Source organism: Vanacampus margaritifer, chromosome 14, assembly GCF_051991255.1.
Source record: "Vanacampus margaritifer isolate UIUO_Vmar chromosome 14, RoL_Vmar_1.0, whole genome shotgun sequence".
Lineage (NCBI taxonomy): Eukaryota > Metazoa > Chordata > Actinopteri > Syngnathiformes > Syngnathidae > Vanacampus > Vanacampus margaritifer.
Window position 1 is genome coordinate 2,215,554 of NC_135445.1, and position 25,280 is coordinate 2,240,833.

Below are 25,280 nucleotides of genomic sequence, written 5' to 3' on the forward strand. Positions count from 1 at the left end.
ATGTAGTGCTTTGGCGCCATCTTGCAGTACCTTGGTTTTAAGAAACTTTCTTCGAGTTGAGGAGCTTCATGTAGTGCTTTGCCGCCATATGCTGAAGTCAGCTGAGCAGCTCCATGTAGTGCTTTGGCGCCACATTATGCCATGTATACAACTATAAACCTTTTTTCTTCTTCTTATTTTTATAGCGGTGACCTGTATAACAGCTAGGATCACTGAAATGTTCTGGTGGGTTGGGAGGCGTCGGTTGTCGGACAGGAAGTCTTTGGTATGGCGCGCAGCTGCTGCTCCGCTGCCTGTCGCCGCTGGCAACCGCACGTCCAGCGTACACGGACTGAAAATGTCTCTGGAGTCCAACAGGAGGCGCAAGTTATTCATGGAGGCCATTTTGTCAGCAGCGTCGACATGTTCGATTTACTTAACAGGCAAGTTGGAATCAAAGTGGATTAATTGTGATACTCCTGATTTTTATGTCATATTATTTGTACCTCTTTCAACAAACTGTAATTAATGAATTAAGCAACTACTTATGTAAATTTAAATATCTGTAGTGTTTAATTCGTTGTTGTTGTTTTTTTACAACAATTACAAAACATTGACTAATATTTGTTCACATTTTATTTACAATAAATAAATTGATCTTTAAAAAGAATAAATACATTTAAATGAACCAAATTCATGGGGGAAAAAACTGCAAATATTCCATGACACTTGATAATGTATGAATTTGTACACAATTTCCTGTACGTTGTACTTACAGCTCCCACATTCAAAAGCGCTCAGAGGTAAACCACCGTTTCCTCTTCGCCCTTCCCGCCGCCGCCGTGCGTCTCCATGGAAACCGGCCGTGCGAGGTCAGGGGTTAGCGATGGCGGCGGGTGCGACGGGTGGGACGCATCATCCCCGCTCGCCGATGCCGAGCGCGCTTCGACCGCGCAGCGCTGACCTGAGGCCGAGTCACAAACAAGGAAGCGGGACGTCACGCAATTAGAACAACACGGATGCGTGACTTTCATACAAAAGCCACCGAGCAACACAATCGAGATATTTCGGGAGGCCTTGAGTGTGCAAAAGGCGCGTCGGCTGATTTCCAGCTGCTCTCCAAATTCCTCCTGGCGATCAATAACACCGTTTTAAGGACTTTTGGAGGTGGCCGTGTGTGTGGAGTGTGTGCGTGCGGGGCCAGGTGCGCTGTCATGGTAACAGATGGCGTGAACTATAAATTGCCTGATTGTGTCCCTGAAGGGGAGAATGTGTGTGCGCGCGCAATGATATTAAGTGTACATTAGAGAAGCGGCGTGAGTGTGAAAAGACGAGACGTCAGCATGCAGCCAGCGAGCCGTCGCACGCGCTCTTGAAAAGCCACAGCGTCGAAAGAGCAACTTCATCTGTCGTTGCTATGGCGACATCCCGCTTTTTTTTTTTTTTCTTCCAACAAATGACTTTGCGTTACAACTTACGATACAGCGAGCCATGTTAAAAAATGATGCATTGTGCCGTTCAAGACGGTAATGTTAAAGCTTTTTTGACATCACGCATGCTCCACCAATGTCCGGATGAGTACGACGAGCCCCGACTCTTTTACTCTGACTGCACCTATCAAAATCCTCTTCCCTTTATAGTGGAGTGTGCGGACCCTGCACACTCCACCGTTTCTTTGGGGAGGGGCGGAGTCATGTCGTCGTTTTGTCAACTGCGGCTGTCGCTTTAAGATCGTTAAGATGCTGCAGTTACGTTTTGGGCCAGGGGCGGCAGTCGCGAGTAAAAACAGTGACAAATTAATTTATCGAAAAAAAAAAAAAATACATTACATCCTGTCTCTCTAACATTTTTCAATGATATTATAGTGCACAAATCAATGCTGAAGCCTGCTGTCCCCCATCCAGTGCATAGAGGAGCCATTGATTGGGTGATTGGGGATGGGGGGGGGGGGGTTGTCTTTGTCAGGTGACACTGATTAACTGTAAGGTCAGAGCGGATGCCAGCCTTGACAACATCATGTGTGCAAACTACTTTGTTGACCTTCTCACGGCTTCTCTTGTGTACCGATAGCAAAGACGAGAGCACTTTTGCTGATTTCCCGTGCAGCTAAAACATCAAAACGTCAGCACTTACCAAGCAACGTGAACCCTCCGTCCGGGTCGGGGCGGAGGGCCGAGCTGACGCCGTCGAGTGGTTTTCTGCTGTTGGACCGGGCCAGCAGCGTGCTGAGGCCATTGTGCGAGCCGGCGTCGCTGTTGTCGATGACGACGAGGCCGCCGCTGGACGGCGACGCCCCGTTTACGAATACACAGTCGCTCGCCGCACTTGCATTCTGGAAATGACGGACAAAACATTACGTTTAAGGATTTAAAGTTAGGGGGAGGAAAGTGGCAGTTAGCATCAGATGCTAAAATTGCATGAATAAGTATATTAATTTTTTTTTGATTCTCATAAGAATCGCGATTCTCATTTAGTAGGATTCAGAATCGATTTTAAATGTCCCCAAAATCGATTTTATTTCACTTATTTTATACTGTCTGGCCCTTGTTTGTGTGTGCCTTTATTGGGAGCACTGTTCATGTTGTACACGATTTGGCCACTTAGGGGCAGTGTGGTTCCACTCGTTCTGATTCACTGTTAAGTTGCAGCCACATAGAAGCAAAAAGTCATGATCAAGTTATTCCAATTAAAGTTTTTTTCAAGCGTTTTGTATGAATAGTCGTTCTTTTGAGTGATAAAAGTGCCACGAGTAGCGTGCTAATTAGCATTAGCGAGTCAGACTGGAGTAGATCATGACGATTCTTTGCACATCTATAAATTGTAGCAGAAATCATTGTCAATCAATCGATAATCGATTCTGAATCGAATCGCAGGCCCAAAAATCGGAATCGAATCGAATCAAATCGTGAGACAGTCAAAGATGCCCAGCCCTAATAGACACGCTAACAAATTAGCATTCATGTTGCGGTAGTTGTACGTTGGAACACATGACGCAGCCCCACATGTAAACAGAGCATATAACAATATTTAGAGGTGCATCTTCTTTATCCTCTGCCAAAAACAACTAATAGTGTAAGTTTATCAAGCCAGAAATCATGATAAAAAAAAAACAAGAAAAAAAAGAAAGAAAATAATAATGGATTAAGAGGTGGAAATAATAAAAATAATTTAATAAATAACTATTTTCTGTATTTAGGCAGATAAACTCTTGTCATGAATAAATAAAAACGCACATCTAAAAATGTCTTCCCAAAAGTCATCCGGAGGTCATGACAATTTGTACAAATGACGTTGCTCGGGATTGGCTAAAAGGCCCGTGTGGCTGCCATTTCTACAGAACGGCGGCGACAGGGGGTAAAAATGTGCCAGCGTTTCGTCCCCCCACCCCCCCTGCGCTCAGACGAGCTTGTCACATTGACATGACTTGCAGCCAATTAGAGCAGGCCTGAGAGTTCACCCCGTGACCTGTTGCCTCGGGCTCGGCAAGCAGCCTGTCAACGCCAGCGTTGCCTAGCAACTAGAAAGGACCCAAATAAGTAAGCGAAGCAAAAAAAAAAGGAACCAGGTGAGCCTTCATATAACTTAAATTAAAATGGAAACATTTAAAGAAACTAAATAAAAAAATATTATAATTATAGTAAAATTGTCTTCTGTTTTCATCTTTGTCAGTTAATATTATACATGAGCCTGGGGTTTATTTTAAATGTGTTTATTTTTATTACTTTTCGGCGATTCGCCACAAACTAAAACTAAACCTTATTTAAAACAATTAAAAACATCCAAATGAATAAAAACTAAGAAACCTGCTCTAAAAACTAACAGAATTTATAAAAGAAGTCAACAAACAAAATAAAAACTACAAAACCATTATAACTCTGGTTGCAAATCTTTCTTCTTTTTTTTAATGACTTTGATTTCTGTTCTTTATTTTTACTTCCCCGCTCAAAAACATACCAAAAATATTGTATTTATAATTGCATCATATCGTCACATTAATGGTTAAATGTGGTCGTTGACTACAAGTTAGCTCCGCCCTCGCCTAGCTCGAAGCCCCACAGGGAACAGTGCGCCCTTTTATCCCCCACTGCTTTTCGGACACAGAAGCAATCATTGAGGAACCTTTCAGGCCCCGGCGCTTTTAATTATTGCAGCGGGCCTTTTTATTTGCTGCACTTTAATTACCATCCATCACGTCGATGTTTATTGGCGCGCGGCGGCGGGGACAAATGGAGCTGAAATGGCGCTCATTATCGCAGCTCGTACATCAAGAGCTGTGGAAGGCGCCGCGCTTGCCGGACCGTTCCGGAGCAGCTCCATTAAACCTCAGGGGACACCTTAAGACTGTCGCTTCTTAAAATGGAGTCGGCGGTTGCGTTCCATCGGCCTTACAATGTGAAAATGATTCCACTCGTGCAGTCTTAGCATGAGTTAAAGTGTCTTGTTATTTTTTTTTTTATTAGTTGAGAGGGGGATCGAATGACTAACATATCCCGTAATAAAGATAAAATATATGCTTGGTTATTAAATGTATTAACACGTACAAATCGCGACAGATGTAGCTTGCTTTGACGAACCAATCAGAAGACAGAAAAATATTGACGATGTCAGTTAGCTTGGTGAGTATTTGAAATCGGATTGGCAAAAGAAACAGTCCCGCTGTTAACACAGTTGAAGTTGCACATTCACCAGAACTAGAGCTGTCAAAATGAGTTGATTAATCGACAAGAAATCGATGATCAAATTAATCGACAACTATTCTAATAATCGAGTAATCGTTTGGAGCAATTTTTTTTATTTATTTAAAACTGTCCAAATCCTCAGATTTCCAGCATATCAACAGCAGTTGTTAACGGATTTCTGTAGTCCTTATCTCTTTGACTGCCAGACGTTTTCAGAAAAGGGATGCGGTGGGTGCCAGCCGATTTAAGCATTTTGACTGATCTTTCAAGGTCCACAGAAAATTATGTGTTTGGACTATGGAAACACACATACTACCAAATGAAAGATTGGACTCTCATCTTTCATCAGAAAAAATAAGTTTGTTTCTACCTTATTCCGTTTTTCAGTAATCAACAATAGAAAATGGTTAGTTTCACCTCTGTTTTGAAACAAACGTCTTTTAACGTCTTTGGCACTCCTCCATAGGATTTTATTAAACGTTATTTAACGTTTTTGGCAGTCAAAGAGTTATTGAAAGAAGACGTATTATCTTCTGTTTAATCAAAATAAGACATTTGCAAACACCCGTTTTTACTTTTACCTTTTTTTTTTTTTTTTTTTTTAAATCACTATACAAAGTAGTAAATAACCACCAATCACCGGTTAATAAATAGTAATCGGGGGAAAAAATGTTTCTGTATTACATTTTAATGCAAAATTTAAATTAATCCCATTAATTGATTGAATAATCAATCGATTAATCGATTCTAAAAATATTTGATAGTAACAGCACTAACATTTCTAATTTCTTTAGATTTCCCCCTCATCATTAATACTCTTTTCAAGTATCGTAGATATTCTTGTCATCACGTTGAGATGGACGATCTGCCAATATATGGAGGCATGACAACTAGCAAAAATCATTGACGTTGGCCACGCCCACCTGCTTGCCATCCAGCGGGATGATGGCGTCGGGCAGGCTCCTCTGCCGGCTGTGTCTCCACGTGTGGAGGATCTTCTTGTGGTTCTCCAGACGCTCTCGCTCCTTCCCCACGCTCCTCCGGCCCTGCCGGAGCCTCTCCAGGCTGCGCCGGTGCTCCTCCTGCTGCCGGTCCAGCTCCTCCCGCTCGCGCCGCAGCCCCTCCGCCAGCAGGTGGCACCGGCGCTCCCGCTCCTCCACAACGCTCTCCTTCTCGCCCAGCTGGGTCTCCCGAGCCTGGCATTCCCTCTCCCAGCGCTGGCGGTTTCTCGCCACGTCCTCCTTGCGTTTGTCCAGGTGGCGCCGCGTATCCTGTTGCTCGGCGCTCGCCGGACGCTGGCGAGGGAGTCCGGCTTCGAGGAGGAGGAACCTCTGGAGCTCGTAGCAGCTGTCCTGGATGCTCACCGCGGCCTGGTGCGCCGATGAAAACAAGCGCATTTGAATGTGACGGCCCACCTGAGCTGCACGGGTGAAATGTGGATGCTTTGAATATGCAAATGATATCAAAGAGGGCCCGGGAGCACCTGCACTTAAAAGCGGGAGTGTCCAAACTTGTGTCCAGAAAAATGGACGGATGAGTCTTTTATATTTTTCTATGTTAAGCTCGGTACCAAATTCTCTTCAGCAGTGGTTCTCAACCCCCCCCCCCCCCCAAAAAAAACGAGTGCTGTGCCATCATTATCTGATACTCTGATTTATTATTAAATTTTGGAACTTTTTGTATTTACCGTATGTGGTCTCTTGAACTATTTGGAAATAAGATATTACTAAAAAAAAAAAAAAAAAAGGAAAAATTTATTTAATTATAAATAATGATTTATCAACATAAAGTGTCATCTTTTGGGATCATACTGTAGTAAAGCTCTGTTCTCAAAAATAAATCATTAACTGAGTTTTAAATAAAGTTTTTAAGTGATTGATGGGTGATCCGAGGTGGCATATAACACGTTGCCTCAAACCATTCTGGTATGAGGAAATGCTGTTTTTTTTTTTATTACCCTGAAGTTCAATTGCCTACTGAATATAAAACTCATTTTATGAACTTCTATTTTTCTAGAAATATCTACATATACTTTTTAGATATATTTTAAAATCTCATGTACCCCCTGGAGTGCCTTCACGTACCCCCATTTGAGAACCACTGCTCTGCTGTACTTACAGTATTGGAACATAGAATAACAAACATTTACAGTAACCATGACTTCATCGTGACTACATTTACTGATTTATGAACAAATTTAGGCCGCTCCGCCGGAATGGAACCAAACTGAATAGAATGGTGATTCAGTGAGTAATGAAATGAGCAGAAACGGACAAAAGTCACCTGAAGACTGTAGAGCAGCTGCGTGAGGCTCTGCACACTTTGAGCAATCTGTAAAAAACACAGCAAGACACAAGTTGAGGTTGAACAAAGAACTGCTTCTTGCCATGGCCGCAGCTGAGGTGAAGTTCCATCTGTGGGACACATGCGCCCCCTGGAGGCTACGCAAAGTCCTACTACCATTTTGTGTGCTTCAGTGTCGTGTCCGTTTGGCCGGCAGATGTCCCTGCGACTTTCCAAATTGTTCCCTGTTGCACTTTGACAGCCATTAAAACAATACACTTACTTTAGAACGTGTCTTAACATGTTTTTTTGGGGGGTTCATGTTAGTAAATAATATGTTAAGTCTGCTTGATAGTCACAGTGTTTTAATTCTGGAAACAAACCCAACACGTATTTCCCGCTCAGAATTTGTGGCTCACTGCTCTGTACCTTGAAGTCTTCGCTTTGCAGACGAGTCAGTGATCGAAGCTGAATGGTCTCGGGGGCCGCAGGCGAAACCGACCCCGTACCGGAAGACCGTTCCGACGGCGTGGCGGGACTTTCGGCCAACGCGGAGTCTCCGGCTGAGTCCGAGCCGTGTCCGGGTCTGGACGCGAGTGTGGACTTCAGGTTCTCAGCTGGCGAGGGCACAACAAAATAGGAAGTTTTTTTTTTTTTTTTCAACCTATCCCGTATTTGTTATTTTTGTGGTAAGGCCAAAGACATGTCTGCCATAAAAGTAGTGCTTTGGCACCATCTTGGTGCCAAGGAACTTCATTTGGTCAGGCTATCTTGGAAGCTTTTCTGACATAAAATACCAAATATCTTTGCTTTGTGATAGTAACAACAAGGATTTATTTATTTTTTTTAAAATAAAAAATAAATAAAAAATTCTGGTTCTGTACCAGCTGTATGAAGAAAATCCTATTGATTGATGTGCATAAGTGCGAACCTTCCTGCAGCGCAGCAGCCAGCAGCACGCCGGGCTGCGGCAGCTCTTCCGGGCGCGGCCAGACCAGCAGCCGCGGCTCGCTGGGCGCCGACTCCGCCGAGAGCGCCGCGTACATCTGCAGCTTCTCCTCCAGGCTGGAGCAGATCTGCTGGTCCCGGCTCGTCAGGCTCTCTGGCGGGAAAGAGAAATCAATCAATGGAGTCTTATAGTAGCAGTAGTTGATTATTAATGTCATCAATACATTTGTGACAGTGTTGAATAACGCCTAGGTCGGGTTGGTGCCGATTTATAGCGGCCGCCACATTCCTGGCTATGTCCACTTCCTGTATGTCCCGATACTTTTGTCTAAATGCCGTCATACCTTGAAACTTCTGGACCTTATGAAAGCGAGCCTCGGCAACGCGCTTTTCCTCTTCCGACTCGCTCGTGTATTCTTCGTCTTCCTCGGGACAGCTGAGGAACATCAAAATAAAACCACATGGAGAAAGAGCAGACGAGGAGAGAGCATGTTTGAGAGAAACGACATTTTAAGGTGCCTGGCAATTAATTCACGTTCACCTCTCCACGGCCTCGCGGACGAGTCGCATCCAGGCGTCCCGTTCCTCTTTGGACGCGGCGCGGACCTCGTACATCTCGGGCCCGGCGGCCGAGGCGCTGATCAGGAACATGCCGCGCTCCTCGTTGGCCACCTCCCGCACGATCAGCTTCTGCAATGCGATGATCGGAGGCTTCTGGTCCTGCGGGCACATCCGAGTTCCGAGTCACCAGTCGACAGGAAGTGAGCAACAGACGAGGTTCGGGGAGCTTCGGTGCGGACGTACCACGGTGGCGAAGGTGTATTTCTGGTCTTTCTCTTGCAGGAAGACAAGCGAGTCGGTGAGCAGGAGAGCCAGGACGTCTGTTGAATTACCAAAGCAGCACCAGGCAGCGGGCAAGATTAAGAGTGTTGGTGTTTTTCCCAAGACTGATAGTTTTGTTGCTGTTGTAGTATAATAAATTAAATTAATAAATTAAACTATAAATTAACTTTTTTAATTATTATTATTAAATAATAATTAAAAAAGTTAATTTTTTTAAATTATTATTATTTTTTTAATTAATTTATTTATTTATTTATATATTTTTTATTAATTATTTTAATTTTTTAATTATTATTATTAAATAATAATAATGAAACATTAAAACTACATGACACATTTTAAAAAAGGTAGTTAAAAAAAATGGCAAAAAATAAAACTATGAAATGTCTTTAATAATTTTTAAAACAAATTTAAAAAATCAAATGCTGAATTATAATGTCATAACTAGTTTAATCAATCACAGAACAATAAGTTAAAAGTAGTACAATATTTTTTTGCAAATAAATTAAAACATTAAAAGTGGTATGATATTTAAAACGTAATTAAAAGGAAAACTGGTAAAATACAAAATGAATAAAAATTTAAACTAGCATGATAAATAAAAAAATAAAAAAAGGAAAACTAGTATAAAATTAAAACTGATAAATCAAAACATAAAAATATAACTAGTATGATACATTTAAAAAGTTACTTAAAAAAATAAAAACTACTGAAATACAAAATATTTAAATGCAAAATAAGGAAAATATTAGAACCAGTATAATTATAAAATAAATGAAAACTTGTAAACTATGTTAAATTAAAAAACTAAATAATCCAAAACCAGTAGAAGCACACATATAAAAAATATAATATAAAAATATGACATGAATAATGTAATTTAAAAAATAAAACTAGTCTGATGAATTAAAATATACAGTACTTAAAACACGAAGAGTAGTATTAAAAAAAGTATATAAATTTTAACTAGTATGATTAAAATATATATATAACACAAAGAAAACCTTTAAAAAAATGATCTACTGTATAAGTACATGAATAAAGACATATCCTTGCTTTCCAGGCCAAACCTTTGAGTCGCCCTGTGGCCGTCTTCCACAGGAGGGCGCCCTGGTGCTTGAGCGTCTGGCCCATCATGTCCTGCTTGCGTAGGGTGCGTCCGTTCTTGAGCTTGGCCGTGCTGCGGCTCTCCGTTCGGCTCCACACGTCCTGCAGCCGCCGCCGCCGCTCGTACTCGCTCACCCGCAGGTCCACGGCGGCGATCAGCTCGCGCATGTGCGCCAGCGTGGCCGACAGCTCGCCGTGCTCCGACGTGTCCTCTGAGATGTGACGAGAAATCGGAGTTTAGCGGCTTGTAGCCAAGAGTGCTAACGTCCGGCAGCGGACCTTGCGTGTACTGGAGGATCCTCTCCAATAGAACGGGGTACTTGGTGATCCTTTGGGTGACCAGCAAGATGCATTCTGGGATCTCCCGCCGTCGCACCAGAGAGTTACCGCCTTGTTGCTTCAATGCAAAATTGAAAAAGACAGTTAAGGTGAAAAGCCATCATCTATTTTTTTGTGCTCTTTCTAATGGAACTAACTCATTCACTGCCATTGACGGCTTTAGACGTCAAAAATTAGTTTGAACTATTTCTATTAGTTTAACATTTTTTCCACTTTTGTTAACAAGGGTATGAAAACCTAGAAAAACGTTTTTATTGTACATTTAGAACAGATATTACATTTGTGATTAATCATGAGTTAACTCACTAAGTCATGCGATTAATTACAATTAAAACTTTCAATCGCCTGATGACCTCATTTTGAATAATCTTTTCTTTTTTTGGAAAAAAATTATTTAAGAAAATAAAAGATTATTAAAAATTAGGGCGTCAGGCGATTAAAAGTTTTAATTGTAATTAATCGCATGACTTAGTCACGACCTAATTTTTAATAATTTTTTCTTTTTTTGAAAAAAGATTATTTAAGAAAAGAAAAGATTATTAAAAATTTACATTTTTAAATTGTAATTAATCACATGACTTCAATAGTTAACTCACGATTAATCAAAAATTTTATATTTGGTCTAAATGTAATCCCCCCCCCCCCTAGGTTTTCATACTCTTGATAACAAAAGTGGAAAAAAAATGTTAAACTAATAGAAATAGTTAAAATGAATTTTTGACGTCTATAGCCGTCAATGGCAGTGAATGAGCTAATGGAAAAGCAGCATCTGGTACAATGGAAATACCTCGACATACTGTTTCCTTGTTGAAATTCATTCAAGCGATGCCAGTAGAGTTAAAAAAGTGTGAATGAGGACGTACCTTGACAAAGTTCTGAAACCTCTTGTTGTTCTGCAGGAGCTCCTTGAACAGGCCCACGGCTTCACTGTGTCGGCTGCAGAATTCGCCGTAGATGTATCGCATCTTCTCGCCGTTCTCGTCTGAAAACTGACATGGGAGGAACACCCGGCGGTCTTTCTGGCTTTGTGATTTTCTTCTTCTTCATGGTTATACTTTTTTGTACCGTTTATACTCATGCTAGACATGCCTAGCAAATCTCATGCTTTCAAACTCAAATTATTACAGTTTGGAGTTTGCTACCTGAAAACGTAAACATTACCTTTTTCATCTATTTTCTAAGTGAAACTGGCTCATGGGTCTGAACTGCACAGGTTCCAGCTCACCTGTCGCAGCAGCACATCGCCGACGCGCTGGATGATGTAGTTCCTGTGTTGCCGCGGCTGTGCTGAAATCTGCCGCCGATCCTTCAAGGCGGCAAAGAAAGCGCTGTGGAGCAGGAGCAGCGGGTCCAGACAGGGGAAGAGGCGCTCCACCGCCTCAGCGTCCAGCTGCACCTCGTCCCGCAGGCCTCGGCGGAACACCGCCGCCATGATGTGCAGCGTCTGGAGGTGGTGAAGCTCCGTCTGCATCAGCTCTGTTTTAACCAGGGTGCGAGACTCAGTGGCTTGACTCGGGCCGGAATTAAGTTGCCGGTTTTAGGACTTGGGACTTGCTGGGCTCACCGTAGATGACGTCCTGCCTCTTGACAATGCGTCTGTCCTGCTTCTTGCAGAAGTTGTGCTCCACCGCCAAACTCCACGACTCGGCCTCGTAATCGCCGGCCAAGTCACTGTAGTCTGTTGAGAGACGATGGAAGGACATTTTTTTTTAAACATATATGCAACTATTTATGTGAAATAATTTAAGTTTAAGTATTTTTAACATTTTGACTTGACTTCTGCTTTAACTAAAAAGTAATTCATGCTTGTTTTTTTCATTGAGTTCTATCTAACCAATTATTCAAATATTTCATTTTCTTATCTTAAAATTGCATTAAAATTGATTAATCTATTATGTGATAATTTATGATTAAACAATTCAGCAATTACTTTTACAAAAATGTATATGTAAAATTGTTTATTTTACCAATTGTTTGTTTTCCTGTATTATTTACAATAAAACAATTTGACAGGTACCAGGCTGGCCCGCATTATTTATTGATAAATTATCTCCCAAAATAAATAAAAACAAATATTTTATAAAAAAAACACGTATTTTTTAAATCTGCAAATAGATACATCTGCGTGTGCAGAGCCACAAATATGCGGGGGTCAACCGAATTTGTATTTAATTTGATCATTTATGATAAAGCAATTAACCAATTACTTAACAAAATAAGAATAAAAAATATATATGTAAAATTATTTATTTTACCAATTATTTACAATAAAACAATTTTACAAATATTTAAAAGGGATAAATGGATACAAAAATGTGCAAATACATTTGAATAAATTTTAGGAAAGAAGGGCTAAATTAATGCAACAAATTTAATGCTAACATGCTAGTTGCTTTTATGCTAACACCTGTGTTTAAGTGGCCCTACCTTCCCCTGGCACCCAATCAGCAGAGAACTGGAGTTCTTCTGAGAGACAGCTCGCTTTCCCGGCGTCCATCTCTGACTCGGAGCCCTCGCTGAGACGACTGCAACGCATGTCAACATTCTCAAGTTTTACGACGTATGGATTCACGTATGTATGGGTTCTCGTTACCCGTCATTTCCAGCAAAAGAACCAGTGGGTGACAGCTCCTTGGATGTAGACGGGGGCATCGCACATTGAGGGGGGTTCTCTCTCACGGTGAAATCTGAGGCAAAAACAATGTGTTGGTACGGTATATGAATTCCGTTTTATTGATATAAAGTGGACTCTCACCGCGTGAGCAACCTGCTGCACGCCATTAAATGATATGAATTGGATGTTTTAGTCTCTCACTCACTCTGCGGGAGGGATGCGGTCCTGCTCTTCCCCGTGACAAGCACATTCTTCTCCTGCAGTTTCAACAGCCACAAAATGCAGAAGCTAAGATGCTACGTCACACGCTAGCCGACGATTAGCGCAACGCTCACCTTAAAACACGGTGGGACAGACTCTTTGCAACCTTTATGGACGGTGGCAGTGCAGACTGAGAGACAGAAGACGTTGTGTAATAACTAAGTTGGAATATGACAGGAATCTGCCGGGAATGAGGCCTACCAGGACAATGCAGAAGGTCTTTTCCAAACGCCGGCTTGTCGCACACCACGCATATGGCGGGGGACAAACAGGAGTTGGCGGAAAAGTGGTGCGTGCTGGCTTGTCTATCCTTGCTGTCTCGGTCCTTCCCTTTGGCCTAAAAACACACGCAAAAGCATTACAAAAGGATTAAGTCATATTTTAATTTTTATTCTAGTACCCAGCAAGCCTATTTTCATTTATGGACAAAACACTAACTGCGGATATAAAAGCTTTTAGCTGACTGGCTAACGTGAAGGCTAATTACAGGTCGTCATGCAAAATAGAGGTGTGCTGCAGTTGTGTTTGTTAGCTGGTTAAAGCTAAAGCTAATGGTGCAAGTAATACATACATGCGCTGTGTAATGCCTGTTGTCTGGTTAAGCCAACTGCGTATGGTACCTAGCTGTACTTATTAGCTAGCCAAAGCTAATGCTAATTGTGTATGTAAAAAAGAGATACCTGTAGTCATGTTAGCTGACTTAAGCTAAGGCCAACTTTTTATGTAAAATAGTGGTGTGTTGTGGTCATTTTTGAGAAGTGGCTAAAGCTAAGGCTAACTGTTTTAGGTGTAAGAGAGGTCATGGCTGTTAGCTGGCTAAAGCTAAGCCTAACAATGTATATAAAAGAGAAGCATATTGTAGTTCAATTAGCTGGTCAAACCTTAAGCTAACTGTCTTAGATGGCTAATGCTAACAGCTAACCGTTAAACAGAAAGCATGTGGTCATGTTAGCTTGCTAAAAGTAAGGCGGTTTATGTAGAAGTTGTGGGCGTGGCCGAACGGCGCACAAAACCTACTTTGGTCTTGTTGCGCGTGTTGGACATCCTGCTCTTGAGGAAACTGAAAGTGCGGATGACTTTGTACTTGTCCGACTCGGCCTTGGCTGGGACGTTGGACGTGCACAGCTGCTCCTCTTCAATCCTGTCCACCAACAAACGCTAGTCGTTAGCATAAACAAATACATAGACAAAGCCCCTCGTCGACAATAGTCATGATGGTCTTTCTGAAGAGAAAGTTAGTCCACAGGCCAAAGGGCTAACCCAGCATTTCCCAACCTTTAACCAACAAAGGCGCATATTTTACATTAGGAAAATATCACAGTATACCACCAATTCACCTATTTGCATTTTATTTTGAACTTATCCTCTGTTATCAACCATTTAATTGCTCACGGGCAGATGACATGTGACTTGTGGTAAATGAAAAGTACTTGTAATTTTCCGACCAATTAATTAAGTGAAATCGGATCGTTTACCACCGCACACCTCATCTGGGTGGGAATCACTAGGCTAAGCAATGAGAAAGCAAAGTCATGAGAAAGTGAATGAAGATTAGTATTAGAACACACAACCAAAAAGTTAGTTTCTCTTTTCTGTGCTGTGTTTCACGTTTGGAAAAACGCACATACTCTTTGAGGAACTCAGACAGAGTGAGATGTTGCAGGGGTTCCACTGCTGCCGCACCGGCCTCGTCGTCGTCATGACAGGAGTTAAACTCCCTGTGAACAACACCACATGAGTGCCAAAGCCACCAGCAGGGGGAAGCTGCTGAGGTGGAATGTGAAAGACAAAAGGAGGAAGGGCCAAATAATTTTTTTTTCCAAAAACAGCATCCACCAATAATCAGAGGTGGCAAATCCAGGGCAGGAAAATAAAAACCCTGCCACAGTTTCCCTCCCGGGGAGCATGTGACCATGTTAGCCAATGAGAAGCCAGAAGAAAAACATTTGTGGAAAAGGCACTTTTCCTATAAGAAATAACGAGGCACGCGTGCCTCGAGTGAGTAGTTTTCCTTTGACTTAGTTTAAATATGCAGTGGTACGTGTAGGCCTATGGTTATATTATTTTGACACATTTTGACACAGGCGCAAACTAATATAATAATAATAATAATAATAAAAATATTACCTTTTCTCATGTGACTGTGACTCTGGAGTTCTTTGCTCTGTGGAGACACAAAACCCCACAAATGAGGTCTCAAGAAGAAATGAAGACGTAGTGCAGGTTTGGCAAAGCGCAGACAAAGACACGCCGCTTATCCCATGATGACAAACGATGCTAACCATAAAACAGGAAATGGGAGTTTATCCTGTGGCACAGCCAAGCATCTTGCCACGCAATAGTCAATACCATGCAAGCAACACAATGAATTCCTTTTTTAACATGTACGCGTAATTTGAGCAAGCAGATGCTAACAGCATGTAGCCATTTTCAAGGGGTCTGGGCCTGGTCTTGCCTCTACTTACTAGCCGGGTGGAGCAAGGAGAGCGATTTAGACAGAGAGAGCGCCTGAAGAAGAGATCGGCTATGGCTGATGCTGTGGGGCGGGGCATCTACAGGACACAAGCAAACGGGTCGCACACTCTGGTATATGTTTGACACTAATGTAAGACACCTCATATAGACCTCATTTGTACCTTACAGACATTGGTACCTCAAATGTACCTTATTTTCATTATATTCAATGTCATCATATTTCATTTAAAGTAGAAAATTGACTGGTGCTGACCGGAGCTGCAGGCGTCCCGACCAAAGCGTGAGGAACGCGATGGGATTTTGGCAGACGAGTAGGAATAGGACCGCAGTCGTATCGCCGACTCACTCCGATTCTGCAAAGCAACAGCGACACAATCAGCCTCTAAAATGCCTTTTTTGGTGTCACAAAAACTTTATTTTTTTATTTTTTAAATCTTTATACAGTACTTTTGAGTCCGGTTCCCAAGTCGAGGAGGCGGAAAGGCTGCGAGCAGAATTGCCGGCAATCCCATTTGTTTCAACGGCGGACAAGGGCGGCGTCATCTCCGTGTCATTGTCCTCGTCCACCTCCAGAGACACATGGCTGAGACTGTGTTTTTAAAGTAGCCCAGATATAGTTCATGCATCCTATAATTACACTGTCATGATTTTTTTTTTTTACTTTTTCCAAATGTTTTAAGTAAGTTTTTCTATCGGATTGTATAAAAATCCAGCAAAAAATCTTCTCTGCTTATGAATGTTGATGCACCCTAATTTAGAATATCGTCGTCATATTTACTGTCCTATTCAGCTCTCCACTCATGACACACTAGCACAGGGACGTACGGACAGACCTGAGGCCGCAGGTGTCCATGGCGAGGGCGCCGGGTGCCAACATGGCCGCGGGGGGCTCTTCAGGAGACGGAGGCGGCGTGTCCGTGGCGGCCAGTAGATGCTCCGAAAAGGTGCTGTCGGTGTCAGTGCTGTCACTCGTCACGCCGCTGATGATGTTCCCGATATGGCCTGTTGCATGCTGGGAGAAGCGCACACCCCTAGAATGCATGGCGGGTCCGTGTTCTAAAAAAAAAAAGAAAAGAAAAAAAAAGAAGAATCTCTAGCATAGTAGACTATGTGAAAAAGAAAAAGGCAGCCCACAAGACGAAGCCTCAGCTAGCCGCTAGTTAGCTTAGCTCTTTCAACTCACCAGACTGCATTTTATTTTAGTCTTTTATTAACCCTATTAATGTATTATTTTAATTGTCTTATGTTTAGCTGTTTGATATACTTGACTTCATTTACAGCTCTATGTTTTTTAAGTTGAGTTAGCATGCGATTAACAATGGAAAGCGACAGGTTTCAACACAAGGTAACACATCCAGTCTTCAATGTGAAGCCTCAGCTAGTAGCCTGCTAGCTTAGCATGGCCTAAACAGAAGAGACTGCTTGGCCTTGTTGCAAGGTATCACACTCACACCACGGCTGGCAACTTCGCTAGCTTAACAAGCAATGAACGCTAGGGAAAAAAAAACAACCTTAGACAATTTGAAGCCCTCAGCTGGTTGATACTTAGCTTAGCATGTCATAAACAAACCAAAAACATCATATGATGTTTTGACATGGGGAAGAAAGAGAGCAGAGTGCAAAAAAAATTTTCCGTGCACGTTCATCCCCCGGATTTCAATGTCTAGTAGGGCTGAGGCTGCTTTTTATTGAGGGGAAATCCTGGGCATCGCAGAGGCATTTCCTTTTTCTTGTGCTTGCGTTAAAGTCTGTTCCTGAATGCAGAGTTGCATGTTTCAGGTTGACAGGTTGGGGCGGAGGAGAACAACAACAACAACAACAAAAACGCACTTGACTTTGCACCAAGACGCCCCAAGGCACAGAGTAATTCATATACCCACACTAGTAACAAGCCTAGAGCAAATAAACATGAAGGCTCAATTAGCATTAGCAAAAAGAAAAAGAAAAATAGCATTAGCATGCCAAGGGGGCAGTGGAGTTGACGCTAACCAAGATAACAGCCTAAATATGCCTCTGAATGTTACAAGCACCTTTTTGAAGACTTGACGTAAAAACTAAATGTCAACGTTTTTGTAAGCCAACAATAAGAAAGCTTGATAAATGTACACCCACGCCCCCAAATTCATCTTTTTAAGGTAACTAAGGACAGTTTAGAATGGTTCATTCCTGTCATAGGGAACACGTTCGACGTCATTCCTATACAGATTCCTGCCAGAGAGAGACGAGCTGTGCTTCCTCGGGCAAGATATGTTTTGTGTCGTTTGTGTCGAATCCGGCCGGATGTGTAGCCTTACATCATCATGCCTAACGGCAAATGTATTGACTTCTAATTTGCAAAGCTACAAGAAGCCTGCTAGCTTAGCAGCTCATCAGGCATAGTCATGGAGGTATTGACTTGACCATGGTTAGCTCTCAAATAGGAAGCTTCAGCTAGCTTAGCAAGTCGTAAACACAAGAAAAAGCTTGGCTTTGACCCAAAGTAACACATCCTTGCCAAATATAACATGTCAACTCGCAGTTTGTAAACTTAGCATATAACAATAGACAATAGAAACAGCTAGAGTTTGACCAAATATATCACAACCACCCAAAATATGACACCTGACATGTCCATCTGTTGGCTTCCTTAGCATAACAAACATTGGAACCAGACAGATTTTGACCAAACATAGCACAACCACGCTAAATATGGTGCCTCAACTAACACAAAGTAAACTTTTGAAAACTACAGGACATAGAAAGACTTTAACCAAAGTTATCACAATCACACACAAAAAAATAATCCACTACTCGCACCTAGTTATCATAGCACGTCATAAAAAAAACAACTGAAATCTGAAGACTTTGACCTACTACAACATGACCGCGCTAATTATGAGACCCCAGCTAGCAACTCCTTAGCTTAGCATTTGAACAACACAGAAACATGCCAGCTATGTATATATACTAATTGTATCATAACCATACAAAAATCTAGCACCTTAGGTAGCTTAGCTCGTCATAAAAGTGAAACAACACCTAAGCTTTGTCCCAAGTTACGACAACCGTAACCCTAAGCCTCAGCTAGCAACCAATTAGCAAGGCCTGCTAAACAATGCTTTAATACAATAAATATAAATCAAAAAGCCCAACTGAGACAGAGAAGTGATAAATTAATAATATATATTTTTTAAACTAAACGAAAATATCTTATAGCATTTTTGCCAACCCAATAAAAAGTGACTCATTTTGGGTCCCCGCCCCTCAGTTTGAGAACCCTGTGCTATTGTACCAATCCAACATTCCTCCATTTAATAAAGAAGAACATAAAGTTACCACGTGAAGAAGATGGACCGTTCTCGTCATCGCACACAGACGGGATAAGCTGTTCTTCAAAAACCTTGCAGAATTGAAAAACAATTAAGCAAGTTTTGTCAGTTGTGGCTTTAAAATAACAAGGAAGAAAAAAAAAGTCAACCTGTGAAGCGTCAACCAGCCTGTCGTCTTCTACTCGCAGCAGCTCCTCTTTAACTCCTGGGGCGAAAAACAACAACAAAACATTTCACCTGAGAACACTCAAGCACACGCGCGCACCCTTTTCCTCCTCCCACTGGCTTCTGTAGGGGGACAATCCAGTGTGGCGGGACCCGAGGAAAGAACAAGCCCCCCCCCCCCCCCCCCACCAGTTTGCTGAAGTCCAGACAGCTTGAAGGTCAATACCGAGGCGCACTTCCTGATTGGACTTCACAGGTCAATACGGCCATCTGCCATTGCCAAGGTAACGATGATAAGAAGCAGCTCCAGGTGGAGGCAGACATGCTGCTTAGTCCTTCTTTAGAGGTACACTTGGCTTTATTGACCATTTTTGGCTTTTCTGTCATAAACCATGACCCAGATACAACACAACAAAATTCAGATTTTTTTTTTCAAGAGAGGACGCATTTTAAGGGAATAAGTAAAGTATCATTTTCTACAGAAAAAAAAGATTTTTCAAGAAGTCAAGATTACTATTTTGAAAATTATTATTATTTTTTTTTATGTGGATAAGGTAGAGATTTTGTTTTTTAAATTAAGAAAAAAAAACTACAAAAGTCTTGTTTCACAAAAATTTTTGCAGTTTATTTTTTGGGTAGTATTTTACTTTTTTTTTTAATTACTTATTTATTTATTTTTTAAATAAATAAAAAAGTGGTTAAACTGTAAAAGCTGTTTTCCACTGTGGTACTTCCATAAATGGCAAATTGTTTCTGATTCTGGTATTTTCAGAGGTGAAAAAAATTTCATGTATATACTGTATTAGGAAAAAGTCATAACATAAGTTTAAAACAGACAAAAGAAAAAAAAAAGAAAGAAAAGTAACTTCTTATTGCAAAAATATTTTTTTTTATCATGTTTTTTTATTCTTATTTTTGGGATTCATTTATGGTTGGATTATTATTATTATTATTATTTTTAAATGTGACATTTTTCAAGTTTGTAACCGTTTCTTTGAGTTTGGTATTCCTAGGGTAAAAAGGTCATAACACTAAAAAAAAAAGTAGTATTTTTGTTTTTTCTTAAAAGGCACGTTTTGGTGCATTCCTTTTTTGGAATATGATTTTTTTTTTTTCTTTTTCTGGAAACTTAACTGAACGTATTATATGTAAAAGATGTAATGCAAATACAAAAAAAGTAGTTGTTATGTCTGGAGTTTTTTTTTTTTAATGAAATGATAAATGATAAAAGTTGAAATGTTACTTAAAAACGTGACAGCAAAATAAAAAATAAGGTGGGGGGGGGTTGGGGTTAAGGTAGCAAGAAAAACAGTGTAAAAATATGCTGAGTGACCAAAATAACTAAGACTTATGAAATATTTCTCTTCTTGTTGTTTTGACAATAAATGTGTTCTCGCATGATAAACGTCAAGAATGAAACTCAAAACAGTGCATAGGAGTTTTATGATTATGTCCATTATTTCTTTTGGGAACAAATTGTTCCCCAAACCAAGCTAATCATGCAGTGGATGTCCCTGGTACAAGGGTTTTGTGCTGAGGACGTGTTACACAGCCGGCGTGTGCACGTGACGCCGGGACGAACAAATGAGGGGACAAACAGCGCATAGAACATGACGTGTAAGTAAACACGCTCTCAAAAACAAACTCGACGAGGAGCCCCGATTAACTCATCACCTTTGTGGCGCTCAATGCTGACTCCCTCGGCGCTCAACAACTGGATCTGGAACAAAAGATCAAGAGAACAGAATCGACATGATAATCGCCCCCCCCCCCCCCCCAAAAAAAAAAATCTTGCTATTGGTCCTGCTACCAGTCTTACATTCTACGTTAATCTTATTCCAAGGGTCTTTTCCAAGCCTTAACTCATTCACTCCCATTCATTTTGACTGAAGCAACCCCCTTCGCTCCCGGCCGTTTTACTGGATTTTGACTGGTTTTGCAAGGCCCAAAGAAAATTTGGTTCTATTGCTATACAAACATGGAACCTACCAAAAGAAAGATTAGAGTCCCTTCTTTCATCAGGAAAAAAAAAAAAAGTACATTTGTATCTGTTTCAGTTTTGCAGCAATTAGCATTAGGATATAGCTAAGTTTCATCATTCATCATCACAAATCTATTGAAAACACTGGGGAAAAAGAGCTTTTATGCAACATGGCCCTGTTTGATCTCTTATACTCTGCTGCCACCTGCTGGCCATTTTTTTCTAATAACTACCATTGCTTTAAGCGACTTCTTCAGGTCCGAGGCTGCACCAAAGCCTTGTATATGCTCTAGCATAAAATAAAATAAAATAAAACATAAAAAATTTATAAATAAGTTTTTTGGGACCATGGCAATATTTAAAATAGAATGTTTTTACATGTTTTGGGGAGCAAATGAGTTAATATGGTCCTATTACTGAACTACATGTGTGACGCAATATATGGTGTTCCACAGGGTTCACTTCTGAGGGCTATGCTGTTTTTATTGTATTTGCTGAGGGTTTGGTGAATGTGCATAAGAAACTGGTGGGGTTCAGCACCTCTAACGCGGAACAACTAGTCAAAGGTTTTTATGAGTTTTTTTTTTTTTATGCAACATAAAAAAAGTTAGCTTCGTTTTTTCGGGGTTAAAACTTTGGAGACACGCGGTTTTCAATTTTGTCATTTCAACCGTAATGGAACAATCCACTTGTAAAACTGAAATGTCTGTCCATCCCTCTCCATCAACTTCACACAATTTTAACCCCAACTGGATCAGTGTTGCCCTGGGGGAGGTCGGCCGACGGGCTGATTTGATCCCTGGGCTTTACTGCACAACCTGATCCCGTACCAATGAAATATTCAGCAACTTACGCTTGTCTCCCATATGGCCAGCGTCATGTTGGACAGCAAGAGTGAATAATAAAGCTTTGACAACCCGCAGGCCTTGCGCGGATGTGACAGATTGTTGTTTGACAATACGGCGACTCCAGCACCTTCGTGCGCAACAAAACAAGCGCGCACGTGTTGCCCGCGGTCGCTACGGAGACCGGCGACCGGCAGCCATTGAGCCGCTCGTGACGTCGGCGTCGAGGACAAAAAAAAGCAAAGAAACAAACAAAAACCTCTCTCCGTTAACAGACGCTTCTCTTCTCCAAAGCAGCACTCGGCAATTTTACAAGATCTTAACATCCTACCTACCATTACTAGCCATTATTACTGTCATCACAGTCTCATAACCAGTATTACTGTTGTCTTACGAGGGGGATTACTACGGGTCTTACTAGCAGTCTTATTAGCTTTATGTTCAGAATCTGTTCAGCTACATGACCTTCCAGGGTGGAGACGCCATTTCCTCTGTGTGTGTGTGTGTGCGTGTAGGCCGGTAATGATTCACATGTCTGGTTCTCGCGCTCTCCACCAAAGTGGTGACGCAGCCAAAATAAGCAGACACATCAGCTATGCCCACAATCTGGCAACGGTCTGCTCAAGCAGCCCACCCACGCGACCAAAACGAGACCGCTGTCGCGGGTTTGCTTATCGTGGCCCCCCCCTGGGACTAGAACCTTCTGGTTTGGATTTCACAAGCTACGAGCACCAGCCAGTCAACCCCCACAAGTGCAAAGGCTGGAAAGGAAAAAAACTAGGCTAATGCTAATATTTTCAGGGTTTTGGCCAAGCTCGGAAGTCAATTTACTCATGCAGCCTCCAAAAAAGCGCCGTCATTTTTGTTTTGTTTTAAATAACGAAAAACTGCATTTTATTGAAAAATTTTACTTCTTAACTCTTTTACTGCCAAAAACGTTTATGACGTATCTAAAATCCAAATTAATGCCGGCAAAAACGTTAATTGCCGTTAACTATGTTTTTTTTTTTTATTCTCAATGGGCAGTGCAACGTCTTGTGCGGCGCTGGTTTGTGAAATCCAAAAACACTCACTAACGATGGCCAGCAGATGGCAGCATTCTATCTCTTTTCAATGGGCTCCCGTGCATCAAATTACATGAAAACATGGCGGATCTTAGGAACTAGAACGTTTCCAAGGATGACATGAATGATCAAAGCGTTTGTCACATTAAATCTAATTCACAGAGGGTCACTAAACAAAAAATATTAGTGTCAAAGTCACTGTTGTGTCTTTTCACAAACAGCTTGTTTTCTCCTGATTTTTTGCATTTCCGCTTGATGTCACTCAAATGACCTATTTTCAAAGAACGAAAAAGGTAGCAACATACTTTTTTTCTGATGAAAGAATGGAATCCAACCTTTCATATGGTATCCACCATGCTTATGTAGCCATAGCACACAATATTCTGTTTGCCTTAATTTTTTTTTTTTGAAAATGCTCGAAATCGGCTGGCACTGTCAGCGTTGTTTTTTTGGGTCACATTTGGCAGTAAAAGAGTTAAACTCCTAAGTCAAGGCACTACAATAAGAACTAGAAAAACAGTAAGGCACTTACATGTAAAGGCACTTTGCTTCCAGTCTCCTCCATTTTATTCCAGAAACCAGGAAAGAAGATACTCGAATGACCACTATGACAAAAATGAAAACGATCACTTCAAATAAGTTCCATTGAAGAGGAAGTTGCTATTGTCATGACACATTTCGTACACTGACCCCAATGACTCTTTTCTTCTAAAGATACACCGGGGTGTCATCGAGGGATCGTCGTCACAGCTGGGATTTTTATCCCCTGTAATTAGACTTCCTTCTAAAATGACACCACGCTTGTCTTGTGTTGTACGTGAGCTTGGATTACAGGAAGTGAGAGTGCACTGTACAGTTTCAATGCATGAATGCCATCACACAAATCCCTTTTTTGTGACTGAATGTTAATTATGAGGTCTTTTATGTGTTCATTTGTGAGTTTTCTTAACTTTTGTTTTTCATTTTTGGATCAATGTCACAATGCATGAGTGGATGTTGACCAAAAAGTTATAGATACGTAAAGTCCTCACTAAGGCCTTTAATATGAGGTATGAGTCAGTGTGGTTTGCTGCACTTTTAGTTTTCTTCAACTGCAATGACTTTATACCAAAAAGAGGAGCCGCATCTGTTGTAAAGAAGCATTCAGGGTAAAAGTGGCGGAAATGCTAACAATCCACAATTTTTACCAGTAGATTTTTGACATTATGGGAATCTAATTGAACTTTACAATTTCACAATAATAATATGCATTTTATATCATCAGAAATATAGTTATCATAGAATTTAATTGAATTGAAATGAAATTTGAGGTCGTATTACGCACACCTAATCTGCACAAAGTCTTCCTTAGTTGACCCATATAGTTTTATTGAAATAGGCTTTTTTTTTTTAATTAACAAGCAAACAAACTCCTAACTAAGCCACCTAGCTAACAAACAAACAAATGAGCGACCAAAACTCCCAGTTAACTTAGTAACACAACACAAAAAATAGAGAGATTAATAATTTTTTGACAGGTATTTGTGTTGATGCAAACGGGAGAAAAAAATAATTTAGCTAGCAAAGTAACCAACTAGTGAGCTAACAAACTCACTCCTAGCTAACTAAGCTCGGTAACATACTAATGTTGTACATTTTTGCAGGATATTTGTGTTGAAAACTGTCAACAAAAAATGACACATTTACATTACATTACATTTACACATATATTGTATAAATATAAGGAACACCACTAGTGCAGGTTTGAAATACATTCTAGCTAAATCAAAATATTAGGAACAGGAAGCGGTTTGAAGCAGTTTTTGTCCACCAATTCAAACACAATGCATTATGCAGATAACCTGTTAACATTACCTTACATGGGCTACTGCGATAAATGGACGACAGTAAGGTAAAGTGACACTTGACGTCACGTGTGTTTGTAGGCAAAATAATAAAAACAACTTTAGCTTTAGCTTTCCAACAGCGAACACCAACACCACAACTGTATCCAACACCACGAACACCAACGAGTACTTAAACGCACCACGACGTTCATCATTTACCTGCTTCAGCTGTGTTGTTAGTTCCGCACATGCACTCGCGTGTTTGGCCACTTTAATTCCACTTTTTGGGTAAGTTTTTTTTTTGTACAACGTCGACTCTCTCTCTTGGCTCCATCCATGTCGTCAGCTGTTTTTTGTTTGCAGGTGAGAGTGGCTCCTCCTTGTCCCCCACTCCGTTATGTAAATATCAGTAGCAGGAGAGGGCCTGTCATAATTCGGTGACCGGCAGATGGCGCCACCTCATCATTATGTGTGCGATAAAATTAGCTAATCTCGCGAGACCAAATCCGTTAATACAAATACAGTATTTGAATTCCACAAAACGCCAAATAAATGTCAACTCA

The 25,280-nt window shown here is 41.1% G+C and overlaps 1 protein-coding gene across 3 annotated transcripts; it reads right to left on the minus strand.

Annotated features, from left to right (window-relative positions):
* Positions 1-597: 597 nt before the first annotated feature.
* arhgef28a (Rho guanine nucleotide exchange factor (GEF) 28a) lies at positions 598-24,843 on the minus strand. 3 transcript variants are annotated; one of them, XM_077542945.1, is made up of 32 exons: positions 24,746-24,843; positions 23,582-23,657; positions 23,424-23,496; positions 20,676-20,721; positions 18,986-19,041; positions 18,844-18,907; positions 16,362-16,584; positions 15,976-16,117; positions 15,782-15,881; positions 15,519-15,605; positions 15,181-15,217; positions 14,682-14,771; positions 14,071-14,194; positions 13,255-13,390; positions 13,128-13,183; positions 12,998-13,049; positions 12,772-12,865; positions 12,606-12,703; positions 11,743-11,856; positions 11,404-11,654; positions 11,042-11,167; positions 10,119-10,236; positions 9,803-10,051; positions 8,694-8,770; positions 8,431-8,609; positions 8,234-8,325; positions 7,873-8,043; positions 7,371-7,558; positions 6,942-6,989; positions 5,582-6,028; positions 2,113-2,311; positions 598-943 (listed from the first exon to the last, which is right to left on the minus strand). In XM_077542945.1, the coding sequence occupies exons 2-32, from the start codon at positions 23,620-23,622 to the stop codon at positions 777-779; spliced, it is 3,945 nt and encodes a 1,314-aa protein (XP_077399071.1). In that variant the 5' UTR covers positions 23,623-23,657; positions 24,746-24,843; the 3' UTR covers positions 598-776. The 3 variants fall into 3 exon arrangements, with proteins under 3 accessions (XP_077399071.1, XP_077399072.1, XP_077399074.1); XM_077542946.1 differs by lacking the exon at positions 14,682-14,771 and having other exon boundaries at positions 24,746-24,841; XM_077542948.1 differs by lacking the exons at positions 14,682-14,771; positions 15,519-15,605 and having other exon boundaries at positions 24,746-24,842.
* Positions 24,844-25,280: the final 437 nt, after the last annotated feature.